Raw genomic sequence first — 25,596 nt, 5'->3', positions numbered from 1 at the left:
ACATGAGGATTTCTGTAGGCGCCTGGTTTGAGTAGATAGGAAGGAGCTATCAATACCTGCTTGTGGGGAGCCAATGGTTCCGCGCCACGAATACACTACCTAGGCCTATAAGCTAATGTTCTGGTGGAGTAATCAGGTGCAGGGTGAAATTGACAGCATCACACACAGCTGTCTGCAGAGTCCTTGTCATTGCTGAGTGGCACAGAATAACTTTAAAAGCATTTGGAGCATCCCTTTTGGGCAAGTTTCCAAGCCCTTAAAGTTAGGTATTAAAGAGAAGGCTAGCAAAGAAAAAATTTCAGTCTGAAGGAGACCCGAAGAGGAACTCACAAGGAACGACCAGTATTGATATGCTTAAGGCATACAGTGTCCGTGGTTGTGCAAGGTCAGTATGTTGCCGTTGTTGCAATTATGAACTATTGGGATGCATGCATGCTTCTTGACATCATCATTCTTGCCAATATTGCTGTCCCTCATATTTATGATTGTTTTGCCTGCATGTGTGACGCCCTAGCACGTAGATTATGCGTGGCAGCCATTGAAGTCTGCAGGTTGAGAGGTCATGCACATACGATTTGCTTAGGATGGAGCCCTGAGGCTTGCTTTTATGTGCCAGCTATTGCAGCTCAAATCAGATTAGTGAGGTGCTGTGAACTCCTGAGAAGACGCAATGCTATTGTAAAAACAGTCTGTGACCTTTGGGCCGGGTTTTACAGACAGCGCTACGAGCATCTGCGCTATAAGTCACATACACAATTAAGAACCCTGAAATTGGAACATGCACTGCTCTGCAGTTGCATCTTACAGAGTGACCATGATACACTGATAGCTTGCCTCTGGAGTGTATTTCGCCCGACATGGCAAAGGTAAATTTAAAGGCTTCTTGAGGTGAAGCAAGGCTACCATGAAGAGGTCCACATCAGCGCGTCCCGCCATTCAATTTAATCATACAACTACTGCTGTAGGACCGTGCACAGATACATTGTGCCTTGCGCTGTGGCACACTTCAGAGAAAAGGCATCTCGACCACAAGTGCTGCAATGTAACGATGACAAAAGCCAGAGCTACAGCTACACAGTTCTGAAGGGCGCTGTTGCCCTAATTCCCCGCACTCTTTGCCTGACTAGTAGGCAATGCCTCACTTCTCTGGCAGCCCTGACTGACTTGTCCAATCCCCACCCCCCTTTCCAGAAGGATGCTGTCTGAGCAACAATACTTGGTGCACATTCTCCACAGTGCAGATTGAGCATTCTCCTCACCGGAGAGATATTTTTACAAGCTTCAAGGGACTGATATGTACATCGACCTCAGAAACGGCTGGATCCCCACATGCTGTCCATGATGGCTGCCAGATCAGCCTGTTTGCCCTCCATGCTGAACTTCTCTGCAAGGCCCTTCTCAGCTGCAGGTTTGGAGCTTTTGTCCTCCTCCACTGCTTGCAGCTGCGCATACTTTTCCTGCAAGGACACAAAATGTTTGCTGCCAATTCTGGCAAGTGCTCAAGTGCTCTCCACATATGAAAGAACATTGAGGAACCTCATGTTCCCAATGTCTAAAAATATGTAAAAGGGATGCACCTGGCCTCCTACAAATCATCATTTCAAGGCATCATGCAAGAGTTGAAGGGTCAGTCATGCAACAGCGGGCGTGTCACCTCTGTGAGACTGATGCTGGTGAGCGCAGGATTGGGGTCTGCCCTGCTGGCACGGCCAGATTTGGCACGGCCAAACTTGGCGGGGGTCAGGTCATGGAAAGCTGCACGCGCTGCGCTGTGCAGCCGCCGATGCGCGGGCGTTGCTGCGGGGGACGCCAGATCTGGCACACAGGCCAAGGATCCCTTCAGTTGAGTACAGGCATTTCTGATCTAAAGAAAGAATAAAGAAATGATCTGATGTGCCAGGCACCATGTTGTGAGGCCCGCAACAGCGGAATGGCCCAATTCACGCCGCATCATGATGGCAGCATGAGTGTTCATACATTGAAGACCTGCTCATGGAAAAATGTGAGTAGGGGCACATGCAGGGCATACGCAGATATAAGGAGGGTGGAAGCTGCACTCTCAGGGACCAGTACTTGCTAAGTTCTTCGTTGTTATTATCACAGTACACGTTTTCCAGTCTGAAGGACCAAGTACGTCACGCAACACCTGTACTATTGCTTTCTTCTCGGTGCTTGCGGTGAGTTATTTGCAGGACAATGAACAGCAAGGTGAGAGGACAGCAGCGCTCAGGAACAAGAAGAAAATTGTGTCTACCTTTGCGGCTGCCGGAGTGGAAGCTGCCGGTGTCGCTGAGGGAGCTTGCATTGGAACGTGAGCGCAGGATGACCGGCCCCTGCGGCAGATTATAATCCAGCGCATACTCTTCTGCCAGGATGTCCTCCAGACTCGCCAGCTGGCAGCCCTGCGCGCCCACGTGCAACAGATGTCAGTAAACCAGAGTACTCCGCGTCTCATATAGAATTAAATAATTGCTGCTAGGAGACTGCAAGTGCGGCGCTGTGCATACATCTGTTTCGTTGTCTTGCAGAAGCAGTTCTTATTTATGCATGAGGTAGAAGGTGTTAAGATTTACCGGCTGGAAGGTGGCGGGGTCGGCATCCTGGTTGATGGCTGACCTGGCGACCATGTCAGCGCGCACCACCAGCAGCACCGTGCGCATAGTGGCACCCTCCTGCAGTTTGACAAAGTATCGGTCAATACTGTCACTGAATTGCCCTCAGAAAGCACTTTTCAAAAAAACATGCAGTGAAATCATTCACAGGGACCAGCAGCAAGCAAGGGCACGCACTGCGCCTGCTTTGCCAAGTATGCAAACCACAGTGACGAGCTCACATTGTCAGTGGCTAAAGCGCGCACAGAACGGCGCTGCCAGGTAACTACATACTACTAAGAGGACATCAAATTCAAAACGGGCACAAACTGCTGAATTGCAGGCGCACCTGCAGGCCCCAATAGGCGGCTGCTGACGCGGGCACTTTCATGGAGTCGTCTAGGACTGTGTGTACATGTGGGCTCAAGGCAACTATGTATGCAGCCTAGATACAAGGGCGCCATCGGCAGGCCCTAACATCCTCTGGCTGATGGCAAACGTTGTCAAGCATTGTTTGCAGCAGGAAGCTCTGTTCAAAGTATCACTCACAAGCATGGCACTAGTCACATTGTTGCGCATTGAACGACAGGCGCACCGGGAGGCCCCAATAGGCGGCTGCTGATTCAGGGGCGGGGAGGCGCTGCCAGGAGGGAATGCTGCCGGAGTCGAGGTCCCGCAGTGCACCGCTTATGGCCTCCCCGGTCAGGCCGCTGAGGTGGCACACGAATGCGTGGCATGCCCGCGGTGCCACAGCGTACGCCGCAGCGTACGGCAGCGCGAATGCGGCCTGTTTATCGGCGCCACACAATGATCACATCCAGGCAGGCATGATGAGAATATTTGTAAGGATGCAAGGATGTTGTCATGATGGTGCTCAAGAGAAATACTGCTCCCTACATCTGTGATGAGGGATTAGAAGTGCTTTGTGCTGCAACTGGACTGGCGGAATTTGATGTATTCAATGATTCTGGACTTACCGTCAACTCCTTATAAAAAAGCCCGGGATTGGCGTCTCGGCTGCGCTGTTGGCTGCCACGCTTGAGCACGCTCATTGTAGTGTTCTCTGCTCCCGTCGACACACGCCTGTGTCCTATTTCAGAAGAGCCCAAAAGCAGAAGCAGAAGTACAAGAAAAGGGGAGTAGGGGCAAGCAAGAACACACCTGGCTGAGAAGGACGAGTGCGCGGAGTGATAGAGAGGGGCGCAGCTGCAGCAGTGTGAGCAGATGAGCATGTGCGTTGCCGCTCTCACGTTGGTAGCTTTCCACGAAGCTTCCAGGGCCGCGCAGCGTGGCTAGCGCCCGCACATGCGCCACCTGATCACGCAACATGCCATGATCAGTCTTCAGGTTTTTCAATGCTTTCTTTTGGGAACACATTGTTCCTGAAGGCTCACAGCGAAAATGCAGTGAGCGGCACCTAAAATGCATGGGCCGCCGTATTGTGCCATGGAGGCACGGGATACCATTCTGGAGCACTGGCCAAGATGGTGATGATCCTTGCAAATAACGCTGATTTCTATCTGTCCACAGAGGACTGCAATGTAACCTTCATTTTCATCCCTGTGCCATTTTCAGCTCGTTGTGCACCTGCAGGTGACCAGTGCTGATGATGAGCTAAGACATGTGAGTTTCCTTCGACAATGCTGCTTTCTAGATATTTACCGTTGTCAATCTACGGCGTGCATTCATACTGGAGGAGATGAGAGTGCGCACAATGCTTGCGACAGTGCCGGGAACAGGGGAGAGGCACTCCAGGAGCAGCACGCGCCGGAACCAGACAGTGTCCCTGGGAATCCTGAACAGCCACGCGGGTCCGTGCGCCAACATGGCAGCTGCTGCATTTAAGGCCTGCGCTGCCAGAAAACCTGTCCACTCTGCCACCTGTGAGCCACAATTTCTTCTGTCTTCAGGGGCCTCGCACTTGCAAATTTCTTCTCCTATTCACTGTAGGCTGTGGAAATCATGATGTCTAAAATATCCCGAGGTCACATCCGAGCATTTCAATGTCATGCTGGGCGCCAATTCTGCCAAACAGAGTCAAAATATGCTTTGAATCAGCTCTGAGCTGGCTGGAAGCAATGTAATGTCCCTGACTAATTGATGTACTTGCTTGGCATGCAGTGTGCTGGAATGAGAGGAGAAGATGGAGCATGTGCATGAAGGAAAGTCATGGGGAAGAAGAAAGCAGGCATGGGTGGGTCCCCACCCCTTTTGGCGTACGCCAGTGTGCGAAGGGCAAAGTGTGCTTGCTCTCCAGGTAGGCCTCCGGGTAATGGGGCCCCTTTGCAGCTGAATAATTATATTCCTCCAACCTGCACACGCGACAAAATGTTTTTCTGGTATGTGGCTCTAACAGACTCCAAATAAGTCCACGTCCCTGCACAGTAAGTGACTGCTTCAATTTCTAGCCTGGAAGTTACCTGAGACCAGGATAGGGCAGTGGCATCCCCTGCCGCCTCCTCTCCTGCTCCACGGCCTCAGCATACTCCTGGTGACACAACCACGATCCTCATAAGTCTTTGACGATTCAACCAATGCCTTCGAACCTTATGCATGATAGCAGATATCCTACGCCCTTGACAGGCATTGTGATGCACATGTCAGATAGTCGTGGCTGTGGTGAAGGGCTTTTTAGCGCGCTTGCACCATCCCGCGTCAGACGTTTGGACCCAAACTTCGCAGGAGAAGACCTATACCTCTTCTTGTTCCCTGATCAGGCGCTGAAAGGTCTCTTCATTCACCGCCTTTGAGAGGCCTCGTTGTTGCATTCTCAGCATTGCCTGCCCAAGGGAAGTTCCCATGTGCCTCTTGGACGACTGCAGGGCAGTTCTCAGCAGCCCGCTTCCCATCAGAAAGCCTGCAAATCCAGGCGAATATGTATGGCACGTTTACAATGCAAATTTATAAGGGCACCTGAAGTCTGATAATGTTTCGTGCATGGCCTGGCTGTCGGTCAGAACAGAATTCAGGCTGCATGCGATCGATCATAACAAGCTCCTGGAGGGCATGGAAATTATGCTGGTGAGCTTGATGAGCATTTGGCACTTTAAACTTTTTGCTTTGCTCAACGCAGCAGCGTGCACATCGACAGAGATAAGCGACTTTTATCGTCCCTAGTAAAGCGGCTTTGCTGGTTTCTGCAGTCTTAAAAATTGAAATGCTAGTATCGGAGATTGATCGTCATTCATACCTGATCAGAGACCAACAACCCCCTCAGTTGTCGTTGTTTGAGCTGCGCCATGCCTTCAAAGATGGCACTCTGTTGTGCCCAGCCACTGGCTTGCAAAAATATTATGATCTAGTTCGATCTGATAACCACAATGTTGATCAATCTTTCCGATACGCACCACAAATTCCCTTAACTTTCTCACCATTGCCTGAAGAGGCAGCAGCAGGATGGGAAGCTGTGGGAAGCTAGGCAATGCCGATTTTTGGCTTCGGTAACGAAGGACTTTTTTTGTGTTTTTTTAATATTTCATCTAGAACAGGTCACCTGATCTAGATGATTCAGGTCTGATTCAGGTGTGATTGTCGCAAAGTAGACAGTGGCTTGCAAGGTCCAGATTCGTTTTTACAGGCGCTACTAGCTGAGTAGTACAGCAGCTATATAGGCTTACATTCACTTCTAATAAGATCTTGTCTAGACAACCCGAGTCATGCGCGGATCTAAATCTGTACCTACACTAATGTTTATCTCCAACAGGCGTTACTTTTCAAGGGCCCATGCATCCCCTGGCACATCCTTTGGGCCCATGTCCAAGGGCCTGACGCCATAGGACCATCTCTGAGCAGTCTCTGCCAGTGGCAACGATTTGAAGTAGCTTGGAAACAATGCACAAGCAGCCCGAGGGCCGCCGCTTTCGCAAGGCAGCAATCGTGGTGTGCCGGGCAACAAGTGGCAGCTCTACAATTCATTGGACACCTGCGTGTCTCGCAGCCGGGTCCATTTGTTGCCGCCAAAGAGGTTGAATCCGGCTGCCTTTGCATCCTGCAGCCCAAGACACCATTTCAGGGAACAGATGCCCAACATCATGGAAATGAGATTTGGACGGGAGCATACAGATATGAGTTCAGTCCTGTTCTGGCGTATGCAGAACTCTCTAACGATGTGGGTGATATCTATTGCTGAACACTTGCCAGTTGAGATTGACCTGCATATGACCTGAGATCGACCTGCATATGTCGCCAGGCAGGGCTTGGTGGTATAGCAATATGCTTCAGTGCGTGTGGTGACTGACCTGCGCTGCCACCTCCTCCAAGTCCAGTTCTGGGTCGCTGAAGACTGCCTCAAACGCCCTCGCGCGCTCCTCCTTCTTCCTCGACTGCCGCTGCTTGTACCTGCGCATGCATGAGATACCCGCTGAATAATACCATGAAAACTACTTGAGCAGTGCTCTCTGCTTGAACAAAGCAACAGCACAATGCTGCAATTAAAGAAGGGGAGCAATTGAGTAGCTACGATAAGGTATATGTTGCTAGCCAGCATGACTTTGCCCAATCAACACCTTGCAGACTCTGTAATGCTGCGGTGCAAGCAAATCTTGAGAGTAACACGGATGAAGGGAAAGGAAGGCTTGGCACGGCGTTGTTTGCGCACCAGGAGTATGCCACCAGCCCAGTCATGAATCCCACGAGCACTGCGCCGCTGACTGACATGCCCACAATGGCTCCCGTGGCCGCCCACCAATGTCCCCCGCCGCTGGATGCAGCGCCCGCCGCTGCCGGGTCCACCTGTTGCAAAGCAAATTCCGTGTTCATAAATGTCATACATCAGTTCTGCGTCAAGCAACTGCTGGGCATGATGCAGGCTCGTCAAGTCCCCATCCTAGGCACATATGAGGATGTCGCATACACCGGGATAACGCCCATGGTTTCAGACAGGTTTCAACCAGATCCAGGACACATTTTACCGCTCTTTGGCATCTACTTGTGTTCCACCATCATGATGACAGCAGTGTTGCAATGAGAGCATTCGTATTGTGAGGATGGGGAAGCTGACCGCAGCAAAGTTGGTGACGCCGCCGTTGGGATCGAAGGCGGCGGCCGGCGGCGGCGGCGGTGAGGGGATCTTGCAGTCTCCGCAGAACAGCACAGCGTCAAACTGTGTGTCTGCAAACCAGCGCACCATGTTGTCCTCGCTGTCCTCGCTGTTGAAGTCTGACTCGCACAGAGGGAACTCCGCTCCGATAGGGTCATCCTGCATGCAACTTCGAATTTGAAATTGACTTGTTGAGGTGCGCAATTAGCAAGTGTACCAGTGGCTGGAAAAGAACGCACTTTGCATTAACCTCAGACCAGACAAATCCTTCCCTTTGTGGCCTTGCTGGCATTTATTGTGGATAAGTGCGCCGCTGAGATGCACCAAGATTCGGTGGCATGTTGAACCACCTACTGAAGACCAATTCATGTGATTTTCAGGTGTCTGTATTAATCGCGTGTTGCAGGAAGATTATGAGTTGACAGCTGACCTTAACAAAGGGTATGAGCCTATCCTCGTAGAAGCCGCACTGCTTGCAGGTGGAGCGTGTGATGGTTGTGAGCAGCTGGTTCTCCTTGGGCCACGAGTAGGGGTGACCCTGCAAACAAATGAACAGTGTTTTACCTTGCAGATGCAAGAGCGCAACAAATATGCAAGTGGAGCTGCATCGAGGTCTTTTAGCTGCATATGTCAGTTGCAGAGGTGTAAGGCAGGGCTCCTGCTGGGCAAGCTCACCTCAATAGTGACGTCTGGCAGATTCACTCTGTCGTTGCCCTGGCATTGAAAGTACACACGCAGGTCGCCTTCAAAGCTGCACAGCGATACAAGTAAGGATCCTGCTAGCTGCACAGCAGGGCATACAGAGCAGGCAATTTGCGCTGTGGCACCCTTTCACAATGTCCTGCCATGAGTCTCGGAGCATACGGAGGCTCACTTTAGGCGATGTTTTGTGAATACTGTCAAATTTGTCACGAAGACTTGCAGCCCTGTTCAAGCAAGCAAACAGGAGCCTTTGGTATTGACCATGCCAGGCAAAGGCTGGATGCATGTAAGACGGTCCAGAGAATCGATCGTCACTCGCATGTGGCCATGACGTGTTCCAGCGTTGCTTTTTTTCCTCTTGCAGGCACAAGTGCTTCTGCATGCTTAGTCATACCAGTGTACGGGTAAGGCTCACCTCTTGCAGGTTCTGCTGCCAATGCTACCAACAAGAGCGCAGCTATAGTGCTTCTTATTATCATCGCTGTCGGTCTGGCTATGATGTCCAAGGAGGTGTGTCTTTTAACTCCGTAACAAACGTCGACCCTTGGTCGCAGAAATCTGCACGTTGTCGTTAGAGTGTGTATACCTGTATCAAAGAATGCCTTTGCAAGTTGATGATCGTCAGAGTCCCACCCGGCCTATATTATATCAGAATATTTTACAAGATGGTGGCAAGACAGGTGACTGTCACGACTCACACGTTTCTAAGCCAGGATTAAATGCGAGCTTAAGAAGACTCGATGTGCGTCCAAGTGGTAGCAGCGATTCCCAGTCCTGCGTGTTGGCTAAGCCGAGACATCTTGCCAATGTGTTCAATCTCGACAGGTTAAATCTAAGGGTTGACCCTTGGCTTCGCAGGGGAAATGCCCGGTTGGGAGCACTGCAGGATGTTGCAGCTTGGCTGCGAAACTCTCAGATCGTGAGCAATTTTATGGAGAGCAATCGCGACTAAGGACATTAGCGGTTATATCGGTCCTCTGTGTATTATCCACAGATCTGCCTTTATCTTTTCGGCAAGATCTCTGCTGCAAGTCAAAGTATATTTCTGTGTGGGTTGCCTGGGGTCTAAACGATGCTTTCTGCAAGAAGAAAAGAAATATGCCCTTTGTGAACTCCGCGGAGGCTGGCAAAGTTGTGAAATTGCTTTTGAGGAAAGAGACGACACCTCTAGAAACTACAGCACAGGAATTTCGCAAGGAGTTTTCCCCTGCAGGCTATTATCGTGCCCTGTGTGCGGCCATTGATCAGTTGCAGGTGAGTCTTGAGCAGTCTGCCCCGTGGTATTACTGGAGCTTGCCAGTAACTGGCCCGTGGACATACAGCAGCATGGTTGCTCATAACTAGACGGCAATAAAATTCATCCTGCTTGTCAGAAATTGTATGCTTGATATGGTCTCGTGCGTTAGTCTAACGTCTGCAGCTCCTGCGGCAGGTCGAAGAGCATTGCCTTCTAAGCCTTGAGGAACGCATTGCAGCGCTATATCTGTTCTGCGCTGTCTACAGAGATCAAAGTAGCACAGACAACCCTTTCACAGCCTACTTGATCGAGGTGTGTGGCTCCTCAGGCTCAGACCGGGGCGAATTTTTATTGTGTAGCAAGCTGAAGGTCCACTTGGGCGACAACTATGTGAGATGAAGTGTTGCCAATCGCGCAGGTTGCTTGTGACGAAGTCAGATCAGTGGAAGAGCGGATTTTTGCCCTGCAGCTGCTCACGGGCCAAGTCACTGCTGAGGTGAGAGCAGCTCTTTGCTTGTTGCGCCTGAAGGTTTTTCAATTAAGCATATTATTCGATTAAATACACAAGGACAGCAATATGGAATGAACGGAGGCGCTGTGCAGGTTGCACAACTTAGTCCAAGAGAGGTTATAGCCTGCCTGCCGCTCCCATCAAGGGTACAATTCCCCGACCGCATCGCTCTCAGGGAGCAGTTTCTTCCTGCCAGGCATGCATCAAGCCCTTTGAACTTGGCAGTACTGCTGCAATATAAACTCAGACATCTCCCAGAGGGCCGTGGAGTCAGATAACTCACAACACATCAGCAAGGGGGTGGAAGTCCTTGAAATGGGCTGTTCTGAGGGGTCTTTCGGTGCTGCAGGACAAACACAAATCAGAAAGGTGAAGTAGAGGGTGCAGCAGCAGGCAATGCTGGGAGTGGCCAGGGAACGCCCTCTAACCATAAAGCCCCTCAGCTGACACAAGCTGCGGGCAGCCACGTCCCTCAGCTGCCCTCCAGTGGCCGACAGGCCCCGCTTACCTCCCTCAGCCAAGGCACGCACCCATTCCTCACACTGAACCTACCAAGGATACTTATGCGTATTCATTGTGGACCTCTCGACACTACAGTCTGATTGGCAATCCTGTACTCAGTACCCACTGTTCCTTATGTTTACATTCCAATAGACAATGTCAGTCCATCTAGGGATAGCCTTTACCTGCACTTGTCTGCAAATGCACCTTGCCCCTTGGCACGAACAGGAACAACAACAACAACAACAACAACAACAACAACAACAACAACAACAACAACAACAACGCATATTGAGACGGTGCATGTGTATGTGCAGGGGAGGCGCATGGGGATGGCCCGAGCAGCGATGGAGCCCATGTGGCACCAGCCTCAGAGCAGGCTCCAGCTCTCATGGCAGCCGCAGTCAAAGGGCCGTTGAGGCCCAATCAGCAGCAGCAGGTACTTGGCACCCTTCCCCTTCATCTTTGATGAGGGATGTCAATGTTACTGGACCCTTGTATCCTTGCCACTTTGTCATGTAACAAGACTGAACCCCTTACGATAAACAGGGCATTTTGGATTAGGTGAGAATTTCTAGTAAAAGTCAGAAAATTGTGGGGCCTAGCTGAAGCCTGTCGTGGGCTGCTGGCAGCTGCTGAAGGAGCTGGAGGGACGCCCCACGACTGCTGCCGGCTTTGGCCTGGAGCCCAACGCGCTGCCGCCCCTGGTGGAGCACAACCCAAGCATTGCTGTTGAGGTGACAGCCTCCTCGAGGCTCATTTTTCCCACATGCATCTGATCTGGATGTCATCAGGCATATCCAGGCGTAGATGTTAGCGCAACGTGAGAACCTGTGCAATCAGGGCTGCATTCCAATGCGCAGCCTCTTATGCTGTCTTATTAGCCGTCACCAGGACAAACAGACACTCTTTACTGCGTTTGAGTGTGTAGCTCAAGGAGACAATCTACACATTCTGTTGACCTCTTTGACGCTTGTGATCCCTCTGAATGTCATACTTTATGTTCTTGTACCCGACACATGGTGGTTGGTGCAGGTGCTGCTGCGGCTGCTGAAGTCCAAGGCGGCAGCGGCGGATTATTTGGCGGTCATGGTGGGCATGGACCTGAGCCTGCACAGCCTGGAGGTTGTCAATCGCTTGGCCACGTCCGCGGAGTTGCCACAGGAGTTTGTGCAGGACTACATCGCCGGCTGCATTGCCTCCTGCGAGCGCGCACAGGTGCGGTGAAGCGTAACGTTGACACTGCAGCAAGGTTGCAGTCTAGGAAAGCTAAATGATGGTTTTGGCAGTCCTCAAAGTGCTTTGTTTGGTCTGATAATGTGCTGCGCTCAAGCATGGCATTGGCTCTGCAGCAAGCCTGGACTTTAAGAAGCTACAATTCTGATGTTGATGTCGATAATTTGCATTGCATGGTCTTCTTTCATGCTCTGTGCCTTATTGGTCTTGAGGGCCACTGCTTCTATTTCCGGTGGTTCTCTTATTGTGGACAGCCATTTATTGGTTTGTCAAGCTATGGGCCAAATTGCAGAGGTATCGCCGGGTGCATTGCCATGTTGGGTGCTGTTTCTGATGCTTGTGTTCCTTGCCATGCAGGACAACTTTGTGCAGAACAGGCTGGTCCGGCTGGTGTGCGTTTTCCTGCAGAGCCTGATCAGAAACAACATTGTGAACCTTCAGGTGGGGCCTCAACTTTCAAACCATTCGATGTTTAGGAGCAATGAGACTTGGCTCAGGACCTTCTGACAACGCTTGTGACATCATTAATAACGTACTATTACATTATTTGCGTTCTCACTGCAGTACTCCACAGAGCACAAAGTGGGTTCAAATTGGGATGCTGCTTGCTGCAGGACCTGTTTCTGGAGGTGCAGGCATTCTGCATATCCTTCTCACGCATCAGAGAGGCAGCCAGCCTGTTCCGGCTGCTGAAGACCCTGGAAGCAGGTGATTACTCTCTTCCAACAGAAGTCATCGGGAGCATGCACAAGCCAAACTTATATCGGGGTCTTTCGAGTCATGCTATACTGCGTTCAACCAACCTTTGATGCCCGGAAGAGGCGCTGTGCAGGACCTCGGGTATTCATGTGCATATAAGAATTTCCTTTGGCCACTCTTGCCACTTGTGTTGGCATTGACGTGACCGCATGTGAGAGCCACCACGTGGGGATGCAATCTGCAGGCTCATTCTTCATGCAGATCTGATGAGTAGCATGTTGTGAACAGCTGATGATGGGGACGAGGATGACTTGATGGAGGCGCAGTCTTGTCAGGACAAATAACAAGCAGGAGCAGCCAGCACAGAGCAATGCTGCTGGCAGCTCAACAGGCCCTAGACAGCAGTTGAGGCTGTGAGTGACAGATAACCCAGGGAGCATGAGCGAAAGAAGAGATATGAGAGAAAGTGAAGTATATGCATATGGAGCGATACTTGCAGGGGACATGGTTGTGGGTCTCGAGATGCTATCAGTGAACGGAAGCCAGACAATGAATCTTTGATGCTGTGCTACCCCGGGCCGGGCCCGGCAATCCTATGTATTGGATGATGGGGAGTTGGTGCTGGCAGAGAATGGAAAGATGTAATGTCTGATGCCATACTGCTATCTATGGGCACAGAAGGCTGCTGAGCATTCTGAGCCGGTTCTGTAAATATATCATGGACAAAACCTTGCCTCCTTCCTCACTGACATAAAGTTGCCAGGAACGGGACGCCGTCAAATGTCCCAACAACACTCCAGTGAATGCGGAGCAGCCTTTGAATAGACGAGTCCAAATGCATACACCAGGTGTATTACACCTTTGACGTCGGGTCGGGTATAGGATACAGAAGGAGACATCCTGTCAAACAATTAATAAGGGCGCGATTTAAAACCAACTGGAGGCCAATTTGGACTTGGGTTGAAACCTTGGACAACGCAGTTGCCAATATATTCATTGACAGAGGCCTCAAATGAGTCTTAGAGTTTATTCTGATTGAACCTGAAGCTCTCTGAAATTCCTGAAGGTGGGAAATTTCGAGAAGAACCGTCTTGCTTCTCGATTAATAGCGCAGGCGCACCGAAGCCTATGCTCATGGAACCTCGTGTGGTAGTCGTAACAGGATGTTCTTCAGGTACGACTGGGAAATTAGACCTTTGTCCCTGTCTGGCCATCGTCACCTGAACAAGTCCTACTATACCCACTCAAGATGAGGCATGACCACACCAAGCAGCAGGCATGACTCAGGTATGGCATTATGGATGTTTTCAGGTATAGGTAGAGCCCTATGCTATGCGCTGCATGCCAGGGTGGATGCCAAGGGGCGCAAGCTCTTCAGAGTATTTGCAACTGCCAGGAGGTGAGCTTCTCTTTGAACCATCCTTGTCTGAGAGAACCTTCTCGCAAGCGCAACTGCCTTAATGATACATTCGCCACTTATATTAAAATCCTCTTTGCTGCAATCAGGCTGGAGACCTTGCAGAAACTACAGGAAGACGGGATAGAGGCAGTGGCCTGCGATGTGACATCAGCTGAAAGCGTGGAGGCATGCAGAGCTGCTGCGGTGAAAGCTGCAGGCGCTGTGCATGTGTTGGTCAACAATGCAGGTGCTCAAAACCAATCTCATTCAACCAATTACTTGATTGAGACGTTAGATCAGAAGACCGGGCGCATTTGCCTTGCATCATCCTCCTATATTTTCAAATTCAGCTGTGCGAGCACATGTCTGATTGTGCAGGCATGCAGGCAACGGGGCCTATTGTGGAGCAGCCAATTGAACACTTTCAGATGGTTCAGGACACCAATTGCACCGGCCCTGTGCGCATGATCCAAGCCTTTGCCCCTGCCATGATCAAGCAGGCATGCATGCTCCTCTGTTACGACCGCCACACACATTTGCTAAGCCTGCAAATATGTGCTCACATTCTTCTCAACCTAGTAGTAGAGATGCCAAGCAAGGCATAACTTTGTGCTGTTGAGATTGCTCTCTGTGAGCTGGATTGAATCACCACACACTGAACATTGCCTGACCATTAGCATGTTGACATCAGAATGTCAGAAAGTTTTCTCGCAGTGAGTGCGTTGTGCTTGTTTGGCAGGGATCTGGGCTCATTGTCAATGTATGCAGCGTGTCATCCTATGTGGACCTGCCACTGTCAGCAGCCTACAATGCCTCCAAGGCAGGCCTGCTTTCAGTCACCAATGTTCTCAGAATGGAGCTGAAGCCGCTGGGAGTGCATGTTATGAGTGAGTATCCTGTCAATTTTTTTCTTGAAAGAGGGACAAATTATCACTGTTGTTCAATATTACTAGTGCCGTGAGTCATGCTAGTCATTGTGACCATAATGCTATGGTCAATAGCCACAGGCTCATGCCGTGTGGATATAAGATATCACGCGCAGCACGGTATTGCATCTGAAGAGGAATGCCAAGAGAGAGAGGCCAGGATTCAGCTGCCCAAAAATTTTCTCCGTGCAAACTTGACAAGGATGGGACACTTGTTTAAATGTTATGAGCATTGTCAGACTAATGCTGCTGCGCTGTGCAGCGGTGACGGCGGGTGTGATAGCGAGCGACATCGGCGCGAAGAATGTGTGCGACGTGCAACGCTACTATGACAGTAACTCTGCATACAGCTCCATGGCAGACGCCATCAAGCACCGCATGGAAGTTCCCACCACAGTAAGTCATCTCAGCACACTATTATAATCTGCTGCAACATGTCGGCTCACTGCGGAAGTGCACAGCTTCCTATAAGGCGACGTGACAAGATTGGCCCAGCTCATGAGATGGTTGAAGGCTGATTGCAGCAACGCAGGGCGCAACATTGCACAACTTGCACTTTGGAATTTTCAAATGAGAGCTTGGACAAGAGAGGGCGCAGCAGAGCTCTCTCGCTGCAGAGTTCTTCAGAGTCACACATGAGAGGGCCTACGGAGAGGAGGATGTGAACAAATATTCCAACAGCTGTGTCATTGCGCAGAGTGGGGCAGTGATGCCAGCAGAGGAGGCAGCGGAGGCCATAGCAGCCGCCATCGCGCGGCCGCGGCCGCCCCGGGAGATTGTCACTGGCGCAAGGGCACGCACGGCGCTGCTGGCCGGCTTCCTGCAGAAGTGGCTGTGGCCGGGCGTCGTGGAGCGGAAATTTAGCCGCATGTTTGGGCTAAACAAAGTGACAAGAGCGGCTATACAGTGATAACCAGAACCAAGCTGCACTACTGGGCTGAGCTGGCTGGAAAGATCGGCTGCTTTTCAAGGATTATAAATCGTCAAATGGATGACCGTAGCCCCTGAACTTCATGAAGGTGGTAATTGCAGTTACTGCTGTCGGACGGGGGTGATCAAGTCTTGCCTACTCTACAAACCTCTCCTATATAATATTCCTAATAACGCAGCTATGCACTGTATAGCATGGACGCCAGAGATCTGTGCACACAAAGATGCTCTGTCGCAAGCAACCAAAACAGGGGGACAGCAGTCAGAACTAAACTGCGCTGATGCTGAGTGATACCTGCGTTCACAGCAATGGTCATGCAGAGCAAAAAGCCACTTAGCCAGCAGGAAACCGCTGGAGGGCAGCAGTGCTCACCTGGTTTAAATCACTACTGATGTCCAGGTCAACCTGGAATGAAATATGTTTAGATCACTCTGTGCAACACAAAAGAGACTGTTCAGTAGGTGATCTGGCAATGGTGTCCTGGTTTTGCTCGGCAGCACTGTCATCAGCAGGACTAAATGCCAGAAGCTGCGCCAGTCAAGCTCATATCCCAGGGATATAGTATCCTAGCTAGATCAGCTTACAAGACTGTTGAGCCTGTCTCACAGGCGCAAGCCACAAGCTGTAGCTCAAGCTATCGATCAGCAGGGGAACACCTGTCCAACCGAGTGGGGTCCTGCTGCTCACTCTACGTTGCCGAAGGATTCAAATCCTCCGGCAACAATAGGAGTGATTTGCAGGCCTCTACGCCACGGGATTGCGCCAAATGTGAGGACTGCAACTTCACGTGGGGCTGCAAGGAGGGCTGATAGGTCATAATACAGGTTTAAATAGGATTTAAGATGCTATAGTATTGTATAAGCGATCAGAAAGCGCGTTGATTAAGAGGTGGATGTCCCGCTAAGCTGGACTATGCGCCGCGGGGCGTTCATGAATCTTTCGTTCGTTCAAAAATGTGATCACCCCCCCCGCCAAGTGTGAAATTTCCTTTAAAGGCTCCCTATGCCCAAGGCACAGCCTCCTCTGACTTGCAGACTAAACATTTTCAGGATTTCAGGAATTTCGTTGAAACAAACAAAGTAGGATGCCTGTCACTGTCCTTACCGCTGATTAGGAAGAGCTCTTGGCCTCATTGTGCTTGTCACCCTTCGTTTGCCTTACAGCCGGACGCACAGAACCTTCTACAGTTTACATATGTGTTGGGTTCTGGAGGTCTGTAGATTTATGATTACAATGATCAAGTCAGCGACCGTGCCACGGCAGACACGAGACTAGTAGGCACCAATGGAAGTTCTTGGTGACACCCCCCGTAAGAGAGCAAAGCCTGAGACGAGTGCCGAGGGCTCCGAAAAGGTAAATTTGCGTGCCTCTAAAAATTTGAGTGCTCTTTGTGAATCTACTTGCTCTTCTTTTATAGGCGAGGTTACGGGGCAACCTTGATGAGTGTCTGGGAATTGGTGTATCTAGGTGCTCAGACTGGTGCACATTCGACTGGGAGACTCTGGAATAGAGCATCCTGCTGGGCCATTTCGTCCCGGCACAACATCGGAGACAGTTTTGCAAGAGCTGCAAAAGGCAGGGCAGGGAACGCTGAAGGAAAAGGACCTGATGGGACCTCTGTTACAGTCACTCCTGAGACAGGCCCGCTGCAAGCGGGCTTGTACAGATTCTACCCATCAAACCCTTCAGGCAAGTGATTTTTACAGTGATTTCATGCATCAACAGCACAAGCACAATAGTTGTGCATAAAATTGTGCAACTCTGAAGTGTCGATGGCTGTCGCTTTTATCCAGCTTGCAGCTAGCTGCTCTAAGGTTGCTTTCCCTTGACAGGCTAGATGTTGCCTGTTTGCTTTGCAGGTGCTGCAGCCCCACAGGCTAAAACCTTTGATGCGCATACTGCACTTGCTGAGCTGCTGTCTGACTTGGACCATGTGCCCAGCCCTGAGGAAGCCAAGCGCATGCTGCTCTCCTCTGAGCCTCGGAGGAAGATACCTGTGACCGCCTTTGGTGCTCAAGTGGTACGTGTCTTCACTAGCCTTTAAGCTCAGAAGATACGGGAGCATCTCCGATTTGGTGCTGTCATGTGCGTGCATCACGCGTCTTTATGGCTTTGCCTATTACAGGAAGGTTTCCTATAAAAATTTCTCCAATTCAAATGTGCTCAAGCAACAGTGCGAAACAGGCGATGGCGCCAAATCTTCTGGAGGTGGTCGAGCAGGGCTTGCACAAAGCACCCTTAGTCTTCTCCATCCTCGTTGGTTTGGCTGTGGAGTCTGAATCAGAGCATAAGACAATGGTGATGATGGGGAGATTTGTTCCCGACGTTTTCGATTTGCTGGCATCGGTACGAACTGGCAGATGCTACGTGTCTCTTCAGCTTAGGATAGAATGCGTTTCAGACGCAGCAGGCCATATATATGGCTGGCTGTCTGACACGCCTGCTACAGAGCACCTGGAGCATGATGCTGCAGCTCCAGCACTGTCCAAGCTCGATTGTGCGCTCAACGGGCGAGCCGCTGTGGCGGCACAGAAGGCTGGGGCACTGAATTTCTTTTTTCCTGTGCAGCACCTTCCTGGATTCCCAGCCCTGGACTGGGATTGGCTCGGATATAAGGCAGAGAAGGGAAGCAGCGCATCTACAGTCCTGAAGAGGCTTAAGCCCCCTGATATGCTGATATGGGCCGAGGGCGCCACTGTCTACATTGGCGAGAATGAGGACAAGGTGTGCACCTCATGATTTATCCGCCAAGTACATGCAAACCGTTGCATAAGAAATGCAACACTATGGAATGTACGTTCCACATGTGCTGAAGAAGTACAAACCGCAGGGGTGGGAAAACATTGTCGAGGCCAGGCAGAACGTAAAAATTATGTGGTTGGAGGGCTGCCCAAGATGGCGTACGGGGAGGTACCATACATCTTTGCTCACGCTGCGGCTGGGAGCAAGGTTCAGCTTGGCCTCATCATGGCCAGTGGCGAGGTGCTGGCTTGTCCCTGCCCTCTGTGACCCAAATAGTTGTGAAATCCGCACTTGTCAAGTACTAAGCCACATCACTAGCATCATGCGCTACGATGATGACACAACGGCTGCGGCCAGGAGTGCCTGCAAGTCTGTGGTGCAGCACAGACTTTCCAAGGGCACTGGGCAAAAGTGGAACATCAGTTAGGTTACCCTTCAATACAGATTACTTCCAAGCCCATGCAGGTGGACTGGATGAGTGTGCTGGATCTGAGCGAGCCCTGCGACCGCGCCTTGTTTGTCAGCGCCCTTGTGGCCATGGTCAGGATCATCAGGCGCTTGGTCCAGTCATTGCCCGCTGAGGAGTTTCGACGCACTATCTTGCAGCCCATCGACAGGGGCCATGGAGTCACCATCCAGTTCCTTACCGACAGGTGAGCATACATGCCCAGGTTGATGCACAGACAACCGGCATGCTGTGGCCAACCTTGACTCTGTAATGTGCACTTTTGCGCATGCATCCACTGTGCTCTCCAGCACCAGAGTAATTGTCATTTGGCTGGTAGTGAATGAGCGTGGGTCTGCCTGCAGGGTCAGAAAGACCATCATCGACTTCCCACTTTGGAGCAGCAATCATGCTCCCCAGTCCAGTGCTGAGTCAGCCTTCGACGTGCTGACCTCAGTGTACGATGTGTGCAATACCACCTCTGGAGCCCTGGTCCGCACAATGATGGCTCCGACGCTGAGCCGCACGGGAACCTATAGAGTGGAGATGCAGCTTTGCGGCCCTCCTGCGCGACCGCGCACTGCAGAGGTGACATGCTGTCCTTTGCAATCCGAACAATGGAATCCTGTCTATCTGGGCAGCATGATCAGCCAGATAGCATCGCATTTACTCTGTGATACTTGCATTGATATCCCCCAGTAGGGTGGGCAAATAGGACGCAAAAATCTGCTTGGAAGAGTAAAGAGCGCTGATGCACATGTGGTTTTGCAAGCTGCATGATCCTCACAAGCTTGCTTGCCGCCTGCAGCACGTCATCAGCCTGGCAAAGGCCTGCTGCACAGGCGCTGCCGAGCTGCACGGCGCTGGACTTGTTCACAGGGAATTCAGGCTCAGCAATGTCGTCAGGAGCGGAAGGTCCGAGGGCTCGTACACTGTCATCGACATGGAGCATGCTGGAAGGGCTGGCCTGGTGTGGTCCCTGGAGCCGCTGCTAGACTGGGATCAGGGCACTCTCGATGAGGTAGCTTTCCAGACTCTTGCATAATGCAGGCGTGCAGAATAACAAAGCTGCCTTGTAGCCTTGCAACTAATGTTCAAATGACTTCTATGCAGCAAAGTTGCATGTCTCCTAAAGTCCTCACAGCTACGGCATGTTTTCGTGCTCTACAGTGTATTCATCTATGCAATGCCACTGTTGCTATACATTCTGACAGGAATTATTTACAGGATGGCCGCTATGATACCTCTTCAGATGTATACCAGATCGGGAAAATGCTGCGCACTGTCAGCAGCGGCATGCAGATGCCCGGCCGATTTGATGAGGTGGTGAAGCGGATGCTGCAGAAAAGCATAACTGCAGAGCAAGCCAGGCAGATGCTCCCCTGACTCTCCCAAAGGAAGGCCTAGGGCATTTGCTACTTCTCACAAGAAGACAGCGCTCTGCAACAGTCCTGCAGACTAAAGCACTGGCCTGCAGCTGGAGCATGCGTCTCTATTTTGCACAATGAGGATTTGGCTGTATGGTGACTTGTATATCAGAACGTCATGTGACACCTTGTCAGGGGACATGGCAGGGACGCCGGCGGCAATAGGCGCCTGCCAGATGTCCAGATCTGGCAGTCTTTGGATGCCGGCAATCGGTACGTCCGGCGGGCGACATGTGGGAGGGGGCGTCTTTTGATGCCAATGAGACAACAACACGTGTTTGAATGCCTCCTGACACTCATGGCCACTGGTCATCTATGGGGCGAGCCCGCACCAGAGACGTCAGCCTGGCACTGGTGAGAAACTTGTGCCGCTGTCGCATGTCGCCAAGCGGGTGTCTTGTGGTGCCTGACACCCAGTGGTCAGCTGTGGCTCCAAGATGGTGCTTGGATATCCTGCTGTAAAGGGATGCGTACAGGACATCTATGTTGACAGCGTGAATTATAGATGACCTCATGCATGCTGTGCGGGTCTGGCACTGACCTCACTTGATTTGCATGCAATGGATATCCTGTGCTGAAAAGTCACTTTTGGAAACACGTCAAGAGGACATATGTTTTGGAACCATGGTCTTGAGATTCAGAAGGATGACATTTTGTGTGAAATGAATGTGACATGATATAAAATGGCTGTCAGAAACAAGCATCATCATTATCTTCATTTGAAGTCTTCAATGCTCCGAAAAGGTGTTTTTGCGTGCCTCCAAAATTTGAGTGCTCTTTGTGAACCTACTTGCTCTTGTTTTATAGGCGTGTTACAGGGCAACCTCGTTGAGTGTCTGGGAGTTGGTGCTCAGACTGGTGCACATTCAACTGGGAGACACTGAAAAAGAGCATCCTGCTGGGCCATTTCGTCCCGTCACATCATTGGAGCCCGTACATCACCATGTGGAAGTGCCCACAGCTGATGTCAGTCATTTGTGCCACCTGTCAGAGGCTGCACTGATCCTTGCCATGGAATGCAGGTGGACATAGCTCAAACATACTGATTATCAAGGTGTTGTCCCCCGTGCGCAAGGGAAACGACAACAGGAACTCTGCCGCAATTTTGGGGTCAACGGGCATGGCCAGGCTCGGGTTAGGCGTTGACAGGGAGTCTGGCAGATTATACATCAAGAAGCGCAAGTGCCTGCACAAGTGAAGGCATGCACAGGAAATCTCGTCTGATAATATCATATATGTTACGGCGTAAACTTTAGTTCAGGAAAGGGCATGCGCATGACATCATCTATTCCCAAGCTGGCCATAATTGTACTGACTCATCTGGCCAAGAATTCTTTCTTGGAAATCTCTGAAGTGGAAATGCGTCAAAAATGGGAGGCAGTTTCTGCCACAGGGAGACATTTCAATGTGATGAGAAAATATCTGTCTTTGAGGCCTGAGAGGTCAACGCATATTTTACACTTTTGTCGACACAAGATGTAAAGCAGATGCCTTGATGAGGAATCGTTCCAGGCATAAGCTTTTGCACTCAAACACACGCCATGAACATTTGCACTCACTGCCTAGTCTTTTCAGGTTCCCATGCGGTCAAGCAAAAGCAGCTTGTTATCGCCTGCTGTGGCAACAATAATCTCCTGGGTGTGCGGATGCACCGCCAGAGCCGTTGGCTTGTCACATGTCGAAATATGCAAAGCTGAAGGTAGCATTGCATGCTCCTCTGGATTCCCTGCGCAAGTCACACCCTGAGACTTTGCAAACTCTATGACACTTTACAAACTCTATGAAATTCATGACTACCACCGCCACAGTGATGACACTGTGCCAGCCTGTTTGACTAGCATTCTGGCAGCACATGCAGACAGGCAGTCACCTACTCATGCACACAAGGAGGAGTGTGCTTCTGCCTGTGTCACAACACTCGCATTGCCCACACGGGGAATCTGCAGACTGCCATGACATGCTGCATGCCATGTTTCGCAGAAGAAGACATGGTCAATGGAACCCTGCGCAACAGTTCCCTTCTTGAAAGAAGGGTCTCTTAAAACATGGAATGATAAGTACCTGAGACCGCGCACGGGGACGCTGTCTTTGAATTGAAGTCGAGCAGAGTGACTCCGGATGCAGATGGGCAGCAGTAAGGCCCGCCATTTCGGCCCCACGCCGGCAGACAGTCGTGGTTGAGGGCCGCCGGATTCTCCTCGTCATGAGGCGGGCAATACAGATGCGTGACCTCCTGCCTCACCAAATCCAGGACGCCTGCAGAGAAAATCAGCTGCTGTGAAACGATGTGCAGCACGCCCAGCTTGTCAGTCTGCACTTCCTGGCATTCAGCAGAATAATCCTCAGACCTTGAATGCAATCTGGCAGACTGCACAAGTGCTAGAGGAGGCATGTGCACTGCAGTATCACTGTGCACTCTTCTGACAATCTTGATAACTGCTCATGAGCGCAAGCTGCGCTCTTGACATCAGCAACATGCGTAGCAGCCACGAGCACAAAGTAGTTAGGTGTAACTCATGATCCACAGGGTGTATATGGATGAGGGAAAATAGTGACCGGTGTCTCACCCTGCCAGCCGCAGGGGAGGCAGAAGGCGGCCCGCCTGGGGTCGAGGGCGTCCAGAATTAGGCTGAGCAGGGAGGTCCCCGGCAGGTGGGTCTGCTGAGTCAGCCCTGGGACGGCCGCCAGCGCGGCGCGCAGCCGCACAGCCGCCAGCAGCGGGTGCCGCGCCGGCCCGTAAGCTCCTAGCTGAGCCGTAGGCGACCGGCCGCCCCTCATGTCCCACATCAGCACCTGCCGCGATAGTCATTTGACCACATTAATCCCTTGAATCAGTGATGGCAGGCAGCTGTGCAGGAACAGACAAACATACTCGAGCGATGAATTGGAAATTACTGCAACGATTGCATGATCATCGCTGAGGCACGTAAGGGGTCAGTATCAACATATTGTACCGTGGTCCAAATGTGCTGGGTTCCAAGCCGTGAGTTGCGAATTTCGTTTCCAGGGAGCGTGAACTGAACATCAATAAGGCATCTGGATGGTGCCCTTGATTCTTTGGATCAAGCTCCCTGAATGTGTTGCACAGAGATTTCACCTGGCCGCACTGCGAGCCGGCAATGACCGCTCTGCCGTCAGGGGTGACCTGCAGGGTCTGCAGTGCACCGGTGTGCTGCGGCCCTTGAAGCTCTGAGCAGGGCCGCTTGTGTGCGCGTGCATCCCATAACGCCACCTGCTCCGTACAGACAGAAACATGTCATCCCTGAGAGAGTGAGGTTGCGCTTGTACAAAGCACCCATCCTCCCATGCATGCATGCACAAAAAAGCCGTCACAAAAAGGTTTTGGGCCCTGCTTGACATTACCAGCGTCCTCGGTGACGCACTTTGTCATTTGGTAGCGCAGACTTGCCCTCGATGCACAGCACAGTGAATACAATGGGACTTGACGAAGGGCAGGCACGAATTCCTCACCGTCCCTTTGGAGGTCCCAGTGGCCATCACATGGGGTCCCTGGCCCCGAAAGAAGTCAATTGCAAGGTGCCTCGGCGCGGCAGAAAAACCACAGCCCCGCATATGCTCGGGATTGCCATAGGTGGACACTGGATTCACCTGCACACCTCAGCCTATCCTCAGAACAAGGAAATGGCAGGCAACGTGAGCAAACGTAAGCATCGCAAATCCCTCTCCTATCCCTGCACCTGTGTTCTTCAGGGGCAAGGATAATGAAACATCTGTATATGCATCTCTTGAGACCCCAAGGCCTCAAATGACCTCTAAGTGGGGCGATCCAAATACGTGACATGCAAGGCAGGGATGCATGGGAGACAGTTCTGGATCGGTCTGTGTGTACCAGAAACTATCAAGTTGAACACCCTTTCCGTCTAAGTACAAGATTAAAGTACTTACAAAATTTCCAATCTGTCTTTCAAATTTTCCTGGAGCTTATAATGACGGATGCCTACATTGCAAGTAGTCACGTCGTAGCCATCAATGCAGTAACCCGCCGATGATATGGCATACAGCATATTCTGCTGCCGCGGATTCCATGCCAGCCTCGTCCTGTTGCTGCGTCCAAGCTTCAGCCGAACAACAAATGGTGGCAGAAGCTGACCATCTTCAGGAGCGTTGGCAAACCTGTGCAATTTTCCACATGTCAGCATCCATTGCAAGGCACGTACTATATTTAATGCCTTTGACTATCGTAGTGCTCAGAGCCCTGAATCCGACTATCAACCTGATGAGTAAAAGCATACAGGCATGCAATTCATGAGAAAGATTGGTGCCCCACCCCTGCCTGAGGCTGCAGACCTTCTGCACTGCGAGTGCACAACCGTCATGGTCGGGATAATTCATGACAGCAGCCAGAAAGTCGCCGCTGCTGTTCAGCTGCAGAGCTGTCCAATGCTGTACCGTAGTCATCGGCCAGCCTTGCCACCTCACCACCTGACGCATCACACTGGGCCCATGACTAACACTTACACATAATTGGAATGGTCCCGTGAGTACTTCTGAGTACTTTGAGACATCCTAAGAAATATAGGGTGCACATTCTTCACCCTGACATGCCTGCTCGGCGGTTTTCTTTATTGATGCGCCCACAGGCACCAAAAGTAGGCCACGATAATGCAGGATTGCAACAAATCTGGCACCCAGGCGTGGCTGTTGAGCAAGCGTGCTTGATTTACACTGAGGCTCGATCAACATGCAGCTGCAAATCAGAATGTATCACAGAATGTGTGCAAGGTAAGTGATGCTTCAGGAACAGCGCACCTCTTTGTAGAGGGAGCTAGCATGATGCTGCAGGCCCGCCCTGCCGACAGCTGTGCAATTTCCCAGCAGACATTGCCCCCGCAGAACCCTGGAAAAACCAGCAAGGCATTCCAAGTTTTGGCAGACTTCAGCAGACCGGGTCATGACTACTGGTGATGGGTGTTGGCTCTACAACATCATGTTGCACCATTACGATGCCATCAAATAACATAGCTGAAGGAGTTTTGCTTGCCTGGTGAGGCAGAGAGAGCGGTGCATGCTCGGAAGCATGGGCACCTCCTCTGGTTCTGGCAGATGGATACTGGGACTCTGAGCTGTGCTCTCATCTGCAGACGACTTTCGCACAACAAAAGCGTCAAGTGTGCCTGCTACACGCGATCTCTTGACAGCTCTGCTTGGAGCGTGCTCTCTAGGTTCAACAGGATCGAGTGAAACTTCATG

General features: G+C 51.2%; 6 protein-coding genes across 6 annotated transcripts; 3 read left to right on the top strand and 3 right to left on the bottom strand.

The window, feature by feature from the left end:
* Nucleotides 1–1,307: 1,307 nt before the first annotated feature.
* COCSUDRAFT_48069 (hypothetical protein) lies at nucleotides 1,308–9,095 on the bottom strand (the record flags this gene model as incomplete). Its single annotated transcript, XM_005645814.1, has 17 exons — nucleotides 8,747–9,095; nucleotides 8,504–8,555; nucleotides 8,305–8,380; nucleotides 8,060–8,167; nucleotides 7,591–7,788; nucleotides 7,189–7,322; nucleotides 6,830–6,929; nucleotides 6,514–6,579; nucleotides 5,012–5,079; nucleotides 4,798–4,903; nucleotides 4,305–4,472; nucleotides 3,753–3,905; nucleotides 3,187–3,378; nucleotides 2,574–2,672; nucleotides 2,255–2,402; nucleotides 1,655–1,815; nucleotides 1,308–1,457 (listed from the first exon to the last, which is right to left on the bottom strand). Exons 1-17 carry the CDS (start codon nucleotides 8,808–8,810, stop codon nucleotides 1,308–1,310), a joined length of 2,043 nt encoding a protein of 680 aa, XP_005645871.1. The 5' UTR covers nucleotides 8,811–9,095.
* Nucleotides 9,096–10,394: 1,299 nt separating this feature from the next.
* On the top strand, nucleotides 10,395–12,859 carry COCSUDRAFT_56548 (hypothetical protein; the record flags this gene model as incomplete). Its single annotated transcript, XM_005645813.1, has 7 exons — nucleotides 10,395–10,419; nucleotides 10,898–11,019; nucleotides 11,213–11,317; nucleotides 11,616–11,798; nucleotides 12,174–12,257; nucleotides 12,431–12,524; nucleotides 12,804–12,859. 7 exons carry the CDS (start codon nucleotides 10,395–10,397, stop codon nucleotides 12,857–12,859), a joined length of 669 nt encoding a protein of 222 aa, XP_005645870.1.
* An 819-nt stretch (nucleotides 12,860–13,678) lies between these two features.
* Nucleotides 13,679–15,750, top strand: COCSUDRAFT_83504 (hypothetical protein; the record flags this gene model as incomplete). Its single annotated transcript, XM_005646203.1, has 7 exons — nucleotides 13,679–13,689; nucleotides 13,864–13,914; nucleotides 14,022–14,161; nucleotides 14,293–14,372; nucleotides 14,654–14,801; nucleotides 15,103–15,236; nucleotides 15,538–15,750. 7 exons carry the CDS (start codon nucleotides 13,679–13,681, stop codon nucleotides 15,748–15,750), a joined length of 777 nt encoding a protein of 258 aa, XP_005646260.1.
* A 1,195-nt stretch (nucleotides 15,751–16,945) lies between these two features.
* Nucleotides 16,946–20,344, top strand: COCSUDRAFT_66834 (hypothetical protein; the record flags this gene model as incomplete). The annotated part of the gene is made up of 10 exons (XM_005645812.1): nucleotides 16,946–17,124; nucleotides 17,239–17,460; nucleotides 17,631–17,791; nucleotides 17,956–18,117; nucleotides 18,340–18,495; nucleotides 18,602–18,753; nucleotides 18,979–19,166; nucleotides 19,324–19,546; nucleotides 19,767–19,979; nucleotides 20,186–20,344. Exons 6-10 carry the CDS (start codon nucleotides 18,667–18,669, stop codon nucleotides 20,342–20,344), a joined length of 870 nt encoding a protein of 289 aa, XP_005645869.1. The 5' UTR covers nucleotides 16,946–17,124; nucleotides 17,239–17,460; nucleotides 17,631–17,791; nucleotides 17,956–18,117; nucleotides 18,340–18,495; nucleotides 18,602–18,666.
* Nucleotides 20,345–20,669: 325 nt separating this feature from the next.
* COCSUDRAFT_33641 (hypothetical protein) lies at nucleotides 20,670–21,122 on the bottom strand. Its single transcript, XM_005645811.1, has one exon. The coding sequence runs from the start codon at nucleotides 20,898–20,900 to the stop codon at nucleotides 20,682–20,684; it is 219 nt and encodes a 72-aa protein (XP_005645868.1). The 5' UTR covers nucleotides 20,901–21,122; the 3' UTR covers nucleotides 20,670–20,681.
* A 1,133-nt stretch (nucleotides 21,123–22,255) lies between these two features.
* Nucleotides 22,256–23,883, bottom strand: COCSUDRAFT_56546 (hypothetical protein; the record flags this gene model as incomplete). The annotated part of the gene is made up of 5 exons (XM_005645810.1): nucleotides 22,256–22,289; nucleotides 22,461–22,641; nucleotides 22,953–23,178; nucleotides 23,483–23,617; nucleotides 23,857–23,883. 5 exons carry the CDS (start codon nucleotides 23,881–23,883, stop codon nucleotides 22,256–22,258), a joined length of 603 nt encoding a protein of 200 aa, XP_005645867.1.
* Between the last annotated feature and the right edge of the window lie 1,713 nt (nucleotides 23,884–25,596).

Source organism: Coccomyxa subellipsoidea, assembly GCF_000258705.1.
Source record: "Coccomyxa subellipsoidea C-169, whole genome shotgun sequence".
Lineage (NCBI taxonomy): Eukaryota > Viridiplantae > Chlorophyta > Trebouxiophyceae > Coccomyxaceae > Coccomyxa > Coccomyxa subellipsoidea.
This window is presented reverse-complemented; position numbering and strand designations above follow the sequence as displayed.